The following is a 14,245-nucleotide window of genomic DNA, read 5'->3' on the forward strand; positions in this document are numbered from 1 at the left end:
TATCATCATAGTTTCCACCGCCACACACAAACCCCTTCTTAGCAGTACTTGATTCTTCCCCGCTCCCTATTCTATAATGGGACCTTTTAAAAAATCCCACAATGATTTTTGCACTCCCTTGCATGCTCCATATGGTGCAATTTCTCATCCTCTCATAAAATCTTCTCAAACAGTCGGATCCATTTACGATAATATTATCTTCCCCAATAGAAAACATTTGGTTGTAGGTCTCCCACACTCTCTCCAGATTTACAATCTCAACAATGACCAAGACCAAAACCAAGACCAAAATCAAGATCAAACAAAACCATCTTCAAAAGAACTTACTCTAATTGCATCTATTGATCTACCTTATAAATACCCTCTTATAGCTCTCTTCTCTTCTCCACCAGAAATCACTGACCAACCCAATTGGATCATTTTGGTTTTTGCTTCATCAGATGTCCGTGTCTTAAATCTGAATCCATATGGCTTCCCAGACGAATATTCATTACAGCAACTCCAGGACATTATACCCAACTTTTATTTCATTTCATTTACCCCAGAATATTCATTAAATTCATTTAAAAAATCTATATTGCTTGATCAAAATCCTGTTGTGACAATTGATCCTTCTGGGAGACTCTTAGCCATTTCCTTAAACGTCAATGAAATTCATTTTTATGAGCTCAACTTTGATAAGCCTCTCTTTAATCTAAAAAACTCTCCCACACGACCAGAAAATCGAATTTTTGGCAATGATGAACAATCCACTTCTTCAAATTTTTTTATTTCAACATCATGCATTGTTAATCCAACCATCCCACACATTCAAGCTCTCATTTTTCTTTCAAATTGCGGCTCTTCACAACTGGCTGTTCTCAGCAGTCCAAACTATGAAACTACAGCAATTGACATTCTGACCATTTCCTGTACATCAAAAACAGCTCTGGAAACAAAACTAGCTGTTACCAAACTAACAGAAACTTATACCATTCCTATCCCCTTCCAACATCAAATCTTACCCAATCCTGGCGATTTTGGCGGCTTTTTCGTCATCTCTCCACATAATGTCATGCTGTTCCGAAACCCTCCAACAGACCCAGCCTTCCACACATTTGTCAACAAATTAACGTCCCACGACATGGATAAGCTTGACTCTAAGAAGGTTCCTTATAAAAGAAAGTCAAAGAAAGAAAATATCAATTTCACTGAACAGGAAAAAGCAGAAAAGGCAGAAAAGGCAGAAAAGGCAGAAAAAGACAAAACTAATGAATTTTTCAATATTTCTTTATTCCCCTTGCTAGAAGTGGCAAAATCTAAAAGGAAAAATAAAATAGCTCTTTCTCTTTTCTTGGCTAACCAAAATGTGGCCCTTCAGAAACCTATAATCGGTTATACCTCAATTGACAAGGACCGTACACTATTATGCGACATGGATGGCCGTCTTTACATGCTAATAGCTTATCAACAACTACACGAAACAAATCCTAAGCAAACTATTGATCTTAAAATGGACATTCTTTATCTGGGAATGGTCTCTCCTTCGCATTCTTTAACATGCCTTGAGCCTGGTCTCATTTTTGCAGGAAGCAAAGTCGACGATTCCATGCTTTTTTCCATCAGTTCTCGATCTCCAAACAAGAAACAAAAAACACGATCCAACGACCCTCGCAACAAATCAAAGCCACAGCCTCTCATAACTGTTATCCAACTATTCGAAAATACTGGGCCAATTTCCAGCATTGCTGCAAACCCAAATTTCTGCAAATACGGGAATTATAAATATAGTTTCTGGTGTAGATCTCCAACGCACGACATGTTTTTTGCTGCAATGGGGAAAAGTGGGTTTTCGCGTATTAAAAAGTTTACTCCAGGACTCTTTACCAAAACCATCGCACCTACTGATAAGATTAATCTTGATAAAATTTTCGGGTTTGGTGATAACGAATACAAACTTTTCCCTCTTAACAATAACGGCGATGTCTTAGTATCAAGCAATACTAAATCAGCGCTTTTCTTAGTCTCAAACTCTTCTTCCTTGAATCCAGATCTTATTTTAGATGAACCTACACTTACTCTAGGAATTTATACCAATGGCTTTGGAACTACCTCTAATTCACTTATCATTCAAATCACAAACCAAAGAGTCCGGCTGGCCGGCTTCCCCCAAGGTAAAATCTATTTTGAAGAAATGTTTGAAAACGAGGCCTCTTTAGCAGCTGTTGATGTACATAGCAAAGATGGGTTTTTTGCAACAATTACTAAGAAACAAACACTTGAACTTTTCCAAATTCCTGCAGACTTTGGGCCCATTGAACACAAGTACTCATATACATCCATTTTTTCCCCTGACGGTTTATATCTTCAGATTTACGACCGATGGATCGTTTATGGCTATAAACATCTGGAAGATAACTCTAATCCAACGTTATTTTTCACTCTTGTTGAAACAAAGGACGAGGGAGAATCTAAAAAAAAGAAAAAGGGCAAGGGAAAGCACAATTTTAGAAATTGTGAAGGAAAAAAAGCTGAATCGAAAGAACAATTTTTTGGATCATTAAAAATAAAGTCCGATGCTAGATATGAAATTATTGATGCTACAAAAACTTTTATGATGTCAATGAACTCGCTTACTATCTCGAGCGGTTGCTTTTGCCTGGCAGAACTTCCATATCAGGGCCAAGCTGAGCCAACAAAAGTACCTATGGTTTTCGAATCTAACACACATGGTAAAATATATGCTACCATTCTTCATTTCAAAGACAAACGTACTCCTGCTGTCATGTACAATGAAGCTTTTAGACTTAAACTTGGCGAAGGCATAGTTACTCTTATCCCTCCTCTTGATGGACGCGGACTACCGTTTGTCAAACGTGGAAATGACTTGTTTATGCTTGTTTTTGGGCCCAACAATCATGACGAGCCTGATAGAAAACAACCAATCAATTTAGAATTCTCCAAGCTTAGAGATGGATCAATACCCCTCTTCCCTCTTCGCTCGGAAAATATAAATCATTCTGACAGCGACTCTGACAGCGACTCTGACAGTGACTCTGACAGCAATTCAGATTTTAATTCTAATAGCAACTTTAAGAAGCCTTCTGATACTCTTTCGGATTCAGATTCAGATTCAGATTCAATTCTAGATCTTGATTTTCACAAAGCCCTTTTTAAATTGAAGTACATTCCTCTCCACCTTGACATTGAGATTAACAAGATATCAGCCCCAAGCATCCAGCCAACACTTGATAATAACAACAAACCTAGACTTATTTCCGATAAAAGAATTGTTTCTTTAGTTTCTCCTAAACCCTATATGGATTACTCTACGAGATCCAACATAGTGATGAGTGACTGGCGTGTTCCGGCTATAACAATGGATAATGAACTTGTTTTTGTGAGCAAGGACAGTACTCGCTGGGTTGGATGCAAGATTTCAGAGCATCGTCCCACAAAAAATGGGGTTGTTACGCACATTAAGATTTCGCCATGTTCTCTTTATTTGGTGGCATTAATGACTGAGAATTTAGAGCAGGGAGTTGACGGCCGATTTACAGTCGAACCCCATGTCAACATGGTTATTTATTACGTCTCAACCATGGAAGAGGTTGCACGGACTAAAATCGGCACAGGAATCAGCACTAGCCTTGAAGTGTTTTACATCAATGTTTTGACGAATGGATATTGGGGGTTTGGTAATTATGATTGTCGCTATGCCGACTACTTTTCCATTTTTGTGACTTATTCTAATTTGGAAAAACCCCCCCAAGACATAGCTTATGCTGCACCATTTTACTTTTACCAAGACAAACTCATTCGGGCTAAGACGATGGAGTTCCCTCGTGGTGCTATCAATAGCGTCAAGTTTTTTGATGGGAACTTGATTATTGCACATGAAGGGTTGCTGCGCCGGTTCCCTGTTAATTTGATATCTGTTTCTGAACTCTTATCGCCTCACACTGTCATTGAAATGTTAGGGAAAGAAATATTGAATCATGACCTAATTGAGTCGACGTCCACAATTGTAGTAGACATGGATACTAAGGGACCTATTGATTTTTCCTTCTATCCAAGAGAATGGAACCTTGCGGTTGGCGACATGGTTACCGGACCCTTTTTGTCACATCAAGGTTCGACCCTGGGTCCGACTAATCGCACTTTTTTAGAGCGGAACGTCATTGTTCTTGAAGATTATGTGGACCAGGATGCAAATGAGCGTCTAAAGAAACAACGGATGTTTGATGTGACCGAGTCCACACGTGCGCTCACATGCATTACTGTTTTGTCACCCCAAGAGGTTGCATACGGGACTTCAGACTCACTTCTTGTTGTGGCCCGTATCGAGGACACTAGCTTTATAGAGAATCGCGACCGAAGTCGGTTCCACGTACGGTTGAATGGCCAAATAACGTATGATCTCAAACAACGCACATATGCTATCCCCACAGGCACTCCGCCAACGTCAATCACAAGATGCAATTGGGCTCCGGCTTATTACCTGAAGCTTCTTCATCACAATATGCCACAAAGCTTCCCGCCTTCGACCGCCTCATGGGACCAAGTTTTTTCGCAGCCTGAATCAATATCACTTATGGGTACCACGGATGGCTCGTTAAAGATTTTTTGTCACGAATCTAATCCAACCAAAATGCTTTACTTGTCCATGTTTTGCAGAACATTGCAGGAAGTGTAAGTATTAATATTTTTTTTTTTTTTTTTTTAAACCTTGCTAATTGTTTTTTAGAAGCAAAGAAGGACTCCAACGCCAGGATAACGATTTTTGCATTTTATTTGCTGGCAGGACAATTGAAAATTTTCTTTCTCAAAGCTCCCAAGAACGTTTCAAGTGTTATTCACATGATACCATGGTCAAGTTTGCTCGCCACTTTGTGTACGAAATCCTGGCTCAAAGACGGCCAATTCCTAAGTTTTTGGCTCATGAACGAGAAAAGTTTTTGAAAATTGGACCCATGGGATCTATTCTTGATTCTGAATTTGCAGAAGAAAATAAAGAAGAAATTGAATATCTTGCAGAGATTCTTGCGGAAAATATTTCAATGGAATTGAAAAATAAAGCGGCCATTTTGGATGTTGTTTCAGTGATTGAGAGCTTGGAGTGTGCTATTGTGGAGCGTTAAATTTTTTTTTTTTTTTTTTTTTTCAATAGTCAATTCAAAAAAAACAAAAACAAAAAAAAAAAGATTAAATTTGTGAATTAATTGAATAGACTTTATGATTAATATCGATCATGATTGATGGTTTTACGTAATTCCATTATGGAGTTAAATTTCAGACATTGACTGTCAATATGAAAGCTCTTTTTTTTGGATATGAAAAGTTTGGTGTTTGCTAATTGGGCAGGTATTTTGGATCGAAAGCTTAAAATTATTCCATGATAAAGTACTACTCAGAGGACTGATCAACGGACTATGATATGTAGTGAATTAAGGGTAAGTTAAAAGTCGTTATTATTAGGCTTATTTCTATGGGCCGTTTGTTAGGACATAAATAGTTTACCTAGTCTAATTTCATTGACTGATTGATGAGAATGGATATATTCTAAGAAAATGAAATAATGATTGAACCAAAATTAAAAAAGATAATCAATTTGATATATATATATATATATATATAATAACCTCCACCTTGAGATGTTTGATTTTCATTTTTTTTTTCCTTCGGAGACTAGTCAGTGGAATATTATCATTTTAATGTTTTTTTTATAATTTCTAAATTTCTAAATTTCTAAATTTCTAAATTTCTAAATTTCTAAATTTTTAAATTTTTAAATGAAGCAAGAAATAGCAAAAATATTTCAATTAAAACCACTTACCCGGGCATCGGACCTTACAACACCGAGAATGCATGAAATTGCGGAGTATAAACAAAAAACTTCCATTTCGTTTCTCCGAGCAGGTCTTTTTTTTTTCTTTTTTTTTTTTTTTTTTTTTTTTTAAATCACCAAAATATACTCGAGAACTATGTGGGAAGGTTGATGATTATCATCATTATGATGGTTATATATGATGATTCAGGACGACTCATTTGAAGAACACACTGAAAAAGCCGCGAATTTCCTAAACTGGCAGCAACTTTTAGCGGCTGCTTTGGCGTTTTGTGCTGCTATTGTATGTAAATTATTAATATACGGAGGGCCACATACACATTAGGCCACTCCCAAATATATTGGTGGTGGAGGGGTTTTTTTTTTATTATCTTTCTTATTATTATTATTAAAAAAAAAAACCCCTCTTAGAACCCCTCCATTCAAATATCTCATTCAAACCATCCATTCATCCCCTTTTCTTTTTTTATATATATATATTTTTTGTGCAAAGGCTTATTTAGCTATAAACCTGATCCTTTTCACAAATACCTCATACTTCTATTTAGATCAAACCCGTTATGCTGAACAGAGCGGCACGGCGGCCTTTAATACTATCATCAGCTTACTGTCAAGGTCAGTATGTGTGTTTTATCTTGAGCCACAGGCCTCTCTTTTTTTTTTTTTTTTTTTTTTAAACAAACAAAACAAATGACTTTTGTTTCTTTTCTTTTATATTTATATATATATATATTTACAATCTAGCTAACTTAACTCTTTAAACAGAATGCTGCTATAGAAATCTACAACTTAGCGCTGTCAGACGGGCTGCCAGTGCGCCCACGCGCAGCATTAGCAGCAGTTTCTCCGGACGCCAGCAACAACAACGCAGAACCGTTTCATCTTATTACAGCTGGGAGATCAAACAAGGCTCAAGAATCGTCAAGGCTCGTATTCCACTGCTCAAGTCTCCAGGATACATTGGCCACTACACGTCACGCGTCACCCGACCATACAACGAGGACAGGTACTCTGCAAGTGTCCTGGAGCTGCCATCTGGGTCTTCTCTTCGGCCCATGTCTTCGCGCAAACTTAACCTCAACTCACTGCTTGAGGACGATGAGGATGAAATTGACTTGTCAAGTGACGGCTCAAAAAGTGGGGAAAACAACAAATCACCTCAGTGGATGACACGTCCTGTCTTCAACTTTGCGGTTTACGACGGTCATGGCGGTGCCGAATGTTCGCAGTTTTTACATGACAAACTAGCAGAATATGTCGAGAGTTGTGATCTAACAGCAGCACCGAGACTGACTGAAGAGTATCGCAAGGAAATTGGTGGGTACTGGAAGCGATGGAAAAACGGGTTTGATAAATATACATCCAAAATGCGCCCAATTGATGACCTACAGATCCGTATCCCCATTGCTTTTCTACAGGCAGATCTCGACTACGTCCACACAAACACTACCGCAGGATCAACGTGTACATCTGTATTTCTCTACACAGATGATGAGTACTCTGCCCCAGTAGGCCGACACCAAGTCTTGACGCCAGGCGCGTTTTGGGAACCGGGCCAGACAGTACAGCTTGTTGTTGCACATGTAGGCGACACTCGATGCATCATTTGTGACCGGTTTGGTGAGGCACAGCCATTAACCTCCAACCATCATCCATCATCTCCTGTCGAGGCAATGCGTCTCCAACGTTATGCTTCAAGTTTTATGACAGATTCCTTTGGTGAGTCGCGGTTTGGCGCCTACGCAAATACTCGCGCGTTTGGCGACCTCAAGGGTAAAGCCCTTGGTGTTACCGCTGAACCTGACATTATCGAGCATGAGATCGGTAACCCCTCGGGTCGCGTACCACTATCTCGCACCATTGGCGGCCACGGAGGCGATGAATGTTTTCTGGTACTAGTATCTGACGGTGTATCTGGTTTTGTGTCGGATCAAGAAATGGCTGATATTGTTATGAGTACAGTCAATAGAGCAGGTTCGCTACGTGGTACACCTCAGCTGGCCGCCGAAGAGGTTGTTAAGTATGCAGAAACTGTAGGCGGCGACGATAATGCAACATGCATGGTGATTCGATTAGGCGGGTGGAACCAGTGGCCCATGGATCTTGATCGCACAGCTGCCATGCGCGAGAGTCGGCTGAAAAATGCTTTAGATAATCGCAGACAATAAATCACCAGAATTAATAGAATAAAACAGTAATAAGTTACAGGAGGGACAATAAATATTGTATTTCTATGTACAGCGGAGGGTATATATATATAATTTTTGTTTGTAAACAAGGCGTCATTAGAGAAGGCGCGGGGTCTTTGGCCTAAAAGCAAAACTGTGCGCACACAGTTCCATAGCGGTATTTCATTAAACAGGAAAGAGAAAAAAAAATAACAAGGGATAAAAAGAAGATGAAGGAATATCAAGGGTTCATTGCTGGAAATTTCGTTTAAAAAGTGATGGAATTAATGTGCGTTTATTTGCCTTCCTTGAAAGAAAAGCGCTTGCGGGTAGGTGCAAAGTCACCAAGCTTACTGCCAACCATATCATCTGTGACCTCGAAAGCAACATACTCCATGCCGTTGTGAACCTGGAACTTCAGGCCAACGTAATGAGGCAGAATAGTACCGGATCTGGCATTTGTGCGAATAGGAGTGTTCTTTTCCATGGCTTCACGGATAGGCAAAGGAACAATGTGAGGGACTAATAAAAAAAACACACACTACATGTCAGCAAATAAGAAATGTTGGGATTTTTTTTTTTTACAACCAGTAAGGCTTACCTTTCCAAGCAGATCGTCGGAACAAAACAGTGGCGGGTCTCATTTTTGTTTATATGTAGAACTATTTGGAGTGAAAAGTGCGATGAGAAAAGGAGGACTGAACAGTAGGGTTTAGCACAGGGCCAAGTTTGAACCAACAAAATGGGTGGTGATTGTCTAGCAGGAGTTTTGCAAAGATGCGGAAAATTTTATGGAGATTTTAGGCTGGAATTTTGGTGGTTGTGAAAAAAAAAAAAAAAAAAAGGTTTGGAACAGAATTATCACAATGTGTAACGCCGCACCTGCGTAAAATTTTTTTTTTTTTTTTTTTTATTTCACATCAACTTCATTAATTCTTATTGAAAAAAAGAAACCAAAATTATTAAAAATACTGTTAAAACAGCATTTAGAAATACCCATTTTTTAAATAAAAAAAATGTCCGTGACAGATTCTAAGAAACGGAAAAGAGTCGTGGAGACTGAGGAGGAGCCGAAAAAAATTACAATGGAGGATATCCAGCTTCCAGATTATTCAAACGACGAAGATTCCAGTGACGACGACATCAGCGATGACAATGATTCTAGCGACGACGAACCTAGTGATGATTCCGATGATTCCGAAGACTCAGACGATTCTAATGATGATTCTGATGATGAAGCTAAAGAAACTAAAAAGTCTGAACCCAAACCATCAATAGAAGCACAAGCTGTCCAACCCACCAAGAAAGCAGATCAAGAAGAAGAAGAAGAAGAAGAAGAAGAAGAAGAAGAAGCTTCTCAGGAAAAACCCAAGATCGACACGCGTTTTGCCGAGTTTTACAAGCGATTCCAGAGTGCCGCAAGAAACATTGCTTTATCAGCTTACAATATTGATCAAGAAAAGGACGAGTTTGGCAACGTCAAGGCAGTCAAGGCATTGCCCATGGATGCCGTCGAAGAGGCAGAAGCCGACAAAGAAGTTAGGGCAGTAATGCAACGACGTGAAGCAGCAGCTATCCCCCAGGGTCTTGTCCCACTCCCAGTTCCTGAGATAAATCAGTTTGAAAATGAAGATGAAGGCGATGCTGATGGAATCATGGATGAGTCCGGTACACCAGATCTTGCACAACTTCGTAAGAAACTGTCACGTCCAGGAGCTGACGGTGGTGTCGGTGGGTCTTTACCACCATGGCTCGCACACCCCATTCATGTTTCTTCAACCGTTGTTATCCCATTTGATCACATTGAAGGTCTATCAGAAAACTTAAAAAAGAGTATCAAAACAGGCCTTGGATACCAAGACGCTTTTGCCGTCCAAGCAACTCTTCTGCCACCATTACTGGCTGCCACGGCTGATATTTCACCAGACCCACGACCTGATATCCTGGTAAACGCTGCCACCGGCTCAGGTAAAACTCTTGCATACACAATCCCTATTGTTCAAGCATTGTCGACACGAGTGGTCCCGCAGCTGCGCGCTGTCGTGTTACTTCCTACACGTCCGCTCATTACACAAGTCGTCCACGTATTTCGAACACTTGCAGCATCAGCATCTACAAAACTCCACATTACATCTCTTCATGGTGACCATACACTTCGCAGTGAACAGGAGCGTCTACTGAAAACCGTTCCAGATATCATTGTTTCCACCCCAGGTCGTCTTGTCGACCACTTGCGCCTGGGAACAATATCCCTGAAACACCTGCAATACCTTGTAGTTGATGAAGCTGATCGTCTTTTAAGCGACAGTTTCAACGAATGGGCTACTGTTGTGACACGTACCATTGATGAAGCTTCAGAAACTACTCAAGAAGATACCTCTGATAACACTTCTCTTTTGAAAAACCTCAGGGTTAGAAAGTGGTCGCGGCCTGCTCAAAAATTAATCTTTTCTGCTACATTGACACGCGATCCTGGAAAACTTGCCATGCTAAGAATTAGAGATCCACAAGTGTACATCATTGGCGGCGAAACCGGCTCAGATGAATCGTCTGCTACCAAGAGCTCCATTACTGGCACCCCAGCATCAACCGACGGTAAGGAGTTCACTGTTCCACGAACCCTAACAGAAAGACTTGTCCCTATCAAATCTATTTCTGTCAAACCTCTGCGTCTTATGCAGCTCATTTCTCTCCACCAAGGCCATTCCAAGGGCATTGAAGACAGTTCTATGAAAACACATGTTCTTGTCTTTGTTAACAGTAACGAATCGGCTGCTCGTTTGGCCCGCCTGCTTACACTTCTTGATGAAGAAGTTTTCCATCTGGGTCTAGTGTACCAGCGTTGTAGCAGTGAGCAACCAGCAGCCGTCCGTCGCCGTGTTTTGCGTGCTTTTGCAGCAACAGGTACCTCTACACAAACTTCCTCCGAAGAGGGCCCCATTAATGTACTTGTTTGTACCGATCTTGTGGCCCGTGGTATTGATATTTCTGCTGTTCGCAATGTCATCAACTATGATATTCCTCGCGGCCCCCGTGACTACGTGCACCGTGTGGGTCGTACTGCGCGTGCAGGTCAAACAGGTACTGCGTGGTCATTTGCAGCTGACCGCCGTGACCACGGCCGTTTCTGGCGTGGCATCTCGGATCATATTTTCCGTGAGGGCAAGGAAACGGTGCCAGGATCGAGCACTGATACAGATGGCGATGTGGCCATGAACACAGAGGGTGAAGAGGACAAAAAGGAAAAGGAAAAGGAAACGTCATCTGTTGTAGAGAAATACGAGCTGGAGGAGTTGGTACCCCAGGAGGGAACCCGCGACTACGAGCGTACTGAAGAAGGATACAGCCGGGCACTGCAGCGTCTGGAGAAGGAAGTTCATGGAAATTAGACAAAGAATTAGATCAAAATATTGGAATAGCAAATAGAATTGATAGACTTAAAAAAGAAAAAAAAAAAAAACAAAGGTTCTTATTAAGTAAAAGCCCGATAAAAAGACCATGAATGAAGATTTTCAATCCATATTTTCTAGCGTTTAATGAACTAAAAGATGTAGTGTCTACATACAAAATGTTTCTTCAAATTTTTCAAAGAACAAAATGATATAACTATATATTTATAAAGATTATGGTTTCAAGTGATTATTTACACGGCCATCCATCTTGCCGTTTGAGAATCTTTGCAATGTTTATTGTGATTACCCTTCCTAATCCACACGGCGCTATTCAATTTTGGTTTATATTATTTTTTCTTTTTGATTGCGCAATTCTCACAAAACTTTTCAAGTTTTTTTTTTTTTTTTTTTTTTTTTTTTTCATTACTTTCAAACCAAAATGTCTGAAGAACATCACGCCGACTACTCTTCATTTTCTTCGAGTTCCTCGAAAGAGGACGCATATGAAACTCTTATTCTTTCAGCAAAAGCTTTATTTGTTGAGAATGATGTTCCACTTCCTGCCATTTCTAACCTGTCAAACGCTGCTTCTTTACTTTGGCACCTTTTTCAACAAATTACGCCTTCCGTTAACTGGTCTGGCTTTTATCTCCGAGATCCTACTCTTAAGGAATCTGAAGTTGAAAATCAGCAACTCATTTTAGGCCCTTTTCAAGGAAAGGTTGCTTGCCAACTGATCAAGTTTGGACGAGGCGTGTGTGGTGCGGCAGCTGCAACGGCAAAGACCCAGCTTGTGCCTAATGTCCATGAGTTCCCTGGCCACATTGCATGTGATGGCGATACCAATAGCGAGATTGTAGTACCAATTGTTGCCACCAATGGAAAAGTCATTGGTGTCATAGACATTGATAGCACAGAACTCAACTCGTTTGATGAGATTGACAAAAAGTACCTTGAAGAACTGGCGTCTATTTTGGTAGAGCTTACGAATTGGAAAAATTATTAAATACCAAAATAAAATTTTTAAAAAAAAAATAAAAATTTCTAAAGAAAAAAAGTTTTATTGAGAATATATTCTGTTATATAATACTAAGAAGCAGATATAAAAAAACAAGAGTCCAGAAAGAGTTAAGCAAAACAGATGATAAAACTGCCAGCAGTTTTTATATCAACCCTATAAGAGCACTTTATATTTAGGCAATGGTGCACAAGGGAGCAAGGATAATGTCGGATTCGACAGGAGCATCCAAGTCCTTCTTCTGAGAGATAGTGCACAAGGGAGCCAGAATGATATCAGACTCAACAGGAGCATCGACCTTTTCGATGGCATTGGAAGAGGAGGAGCAGCAGGGAGCATCAACAAGACCGTGAGCCAAAGGAGAGATGGTGTTCTTGGAAGCAGAGGAAGTAGAAGGAGCCATTTTTAATAAGATTTTTTTGAAAAGATATTTGTTTAAAGAGATTTGTGTCTTTAGAAACGAGTTGTGAATGAGAGTATTGATGATGAGAAAAGAAGAAGAAGAAGAAGAAAAAAAAAAAGAGAATTATCTGAAGAAGTTGCCTTCTTTTTATATTAATTTTTTCTTAAAAAATGATATTATAAATGATTTTGATACCAATATTGCTTCATATTGGAAAATATCTTTCAAAACATATGGTAGTCCATAACTTATTTCCCGAAATAGATGTTGGCTGAAAAGATAAAAAAAAAGGATAAAGTTAGAAAGTCCAATTAATTTTAGATATTTTTTTTATTTGCATCCTAGTTTTTGTCTGCGGGAAGGGTGTGATGTGTCTAACAATATCTCAGCCTTACCCTCATGTAAAAATTCCACAATTCAGAAAGTCCATTCATCAACCCCAATTAGGAAATTTGGTGGCCTCCTCGGTAGCACTCGGCAACACTCGGCGCTCGTCACAACCAAGCCATCTATCTAACTTCCCTTGCTCATATATATTTTTATACTTTTTATCTTATACCCTTCACTCAACTTTTAAGAACTTTGCATTGCATAGTTAAAACCTTTTTTTTTTTATCGAGGACGCCTTTTGAATAAAAGGATTTCATATTGTTTCTACCTAAATAGGAACAAATTTATATCAAATTTCTTTTAAAATATTATATTTAGCCCTAATTCTGCATATTCAACCCTCGTCTTTTTAGATTTGCGAAAACATGAAACAACCTAAGGCATAATCCTTGGTCAATTGAATTATTGGATTATGAGGGCTAAAGTTTCCATTATTTCCAGCAATACTAACAACAATTAATATGCACTTTAGCTTGGACTTATATTAATTAATATAAGTCCAAGCTAAAGTACCTATTAATTGAAATCGACAGATTTTTTTTTTTTTTTTCGAAGAGCAATCGTATTTTTTCATGTCTCTTTTTTTTTATTGGCTACATAATCATTATGCGTCGTCACAAATGATTTAAGGATCTATGTTCTTGCACCAACTGTTTCTTTAATGACCAGACTTCTAGATTTGTTTCTTGAACAAAAATTGTATCTAAATTTTTTTTAAAACAGATCTTTAACTAATTTTATCTTACGATTAGTTTCCATAAATAAAGTGTATAATTCAAATTTAAATATGCTTAAAACATGTGAACAGCTTGGCTAGACCTTTATGCGCTTTGCTAATAATCACAGTTATGAACTTAGATAGTTTAAAAAGACATGAACAGGTTGTGCAAGCTTCAGTCACAGTTTTTCTTTTAAAACATAAGCTAGCTTATCACTAAAAAGAATTGGATCAAAATATTAATTCCCCCAATTAAAATGCGGGGAGACTGAAAAATGGATCTAAACTCATATGAACTTTTCAATCAAATTCATTTTAATAAAAATGAC

General features: G+C 39.0%; 6 protein-coding genes across 6 annotated transcripts; 4 read left to right on the plus strand and 2 right to left on the minus strand.

The window, feature by feature from the left end:
- Positions 1 to 76: 76 nt before the first annotated feature.
- Positions 77 to 5,120, plus strand: SAPINGB_P000062 (uncharacterized protein; the record flags this gene model as incomplete). Its single annotated transcript, XM_031994787.1, has 2 exons — positions 77 to 4,671; positions 4,727 to 5,120. The coding sequence occupies 2 exons, from the start codon at positions 77 to 79 to the stop codon at positions 5,118 to 5,120; spliced, it is 4,989 nt and encodes a 1,662-aa protein (XP_031850678.1).
- An 885-nt stretch (positions 5,121 to 6,005) lies between these two features.
- SAPINGB_P000063 (uncharacterized protein) lies at positions 6,006 to 7,995 on the plus strand (the record flags this gene model as incomplete). Its single annotated transcript, XM_031994788.1, has 3 exons — positions 6,006 to 6,110; positions 6,376 to 6,446; positions 6,606 to 7,995. The coding sequence occupies 3 exons, from the start codon at positions 6,006 to 6,008 to the stop codon at positions 7,993 to 7,995; spliced, it is 1,566 nt and encodes a 521-aa protein (XP_031850679.1).
- Positions 7,996 to 8,290: 295 nt separating this feature from the next.
- Positions 8,291 to 8,639, minus strand: SAPINGB_P000064 (mitochondrial 37S ribosomal protein uS19m; the record flags this gene model as incomplete). Its single annotated transcript, XM_031994789.1, has 2 exons — positions 8,291 to 8,517; positions 8,597 to 8,639. 2 exons carry the CDS (start codon positions 8,637 to 8,639, stop codon positions 8,291 to 8,293), a joined length of 270 nt encoding a protein of 89 aa, XP_031850680.1.
- A 372-nt stretch (positions 8,640 to 9,011) lies between these two features.
- Positions 9,012 to 11,384, plus strand: SAPINGB_P000065 (uncharacterized protein; the record flags this gene model as incomplete). The annotated part of the gene is made up of 1 exon (XM_031994790.1): positions 9,012 to 11,384. One exon carries the CDS (start codon positions 9,012 to 9,014, stop codon positions 11,382 to 11,384), a length of 2,373 nt encoding a protein of 790 aa, XP_031850681.1.
- Positions 11,385 to 11,826: 442 nt separating this feature from the next.
- On the plus strand, positions 11,827 to 12,393 carry SAPINGB_P000066 (uncharacterized protein; the record flags this gene model as incomplete). The annotated part of the gene is made up of 1 exon (XM_031994791.1): positions 11,827 to 12,393. One exon carries the CDS (start codon positions 11,827 to 11,829, stop codon positions 12,391 to 12,393), a length of 567 nt encoding a protein of 188 aa, XP_031850682.1.
- A 187-nt stretch (positions 12,394 to 12,580) lies between these two features.
- Positions 12,581 to 12,808, minus strand: SAPINGB_P000067 (uncharacterized protein; the record flags this gene model as incomplete). Its single annotated transcript, XM_031994792.1, has 1 exon — positions 12,581 to 12,808. One exon carries the CDS (start codon positions 12,806 to 12,808, stop codon positions 12,581 to 12,583), a length of 228 nt encoding a protein of 75 aa, XP_031850683.1.
- Positions 12,809 to 14,245: the final 1,437 nt, after the last annotated feature.

The sequence above is a fragment of the Magnusiomyces paraingens genome, assembly GCF_902498895.1.
Source record: "Magnusiomyces paraingens strain CBS 517.90 genome assembly, contig: contig1, whole genome shotgun sequence".
Classification (NCBI taxonomy): domain Eukaryota; kingdom Fungi; phylum Ascomycota; class Dipodascomycetes; order Dipodascales; family Dipodascaceae; genus Magnusiomyces; species Magnusiomyces paraingens.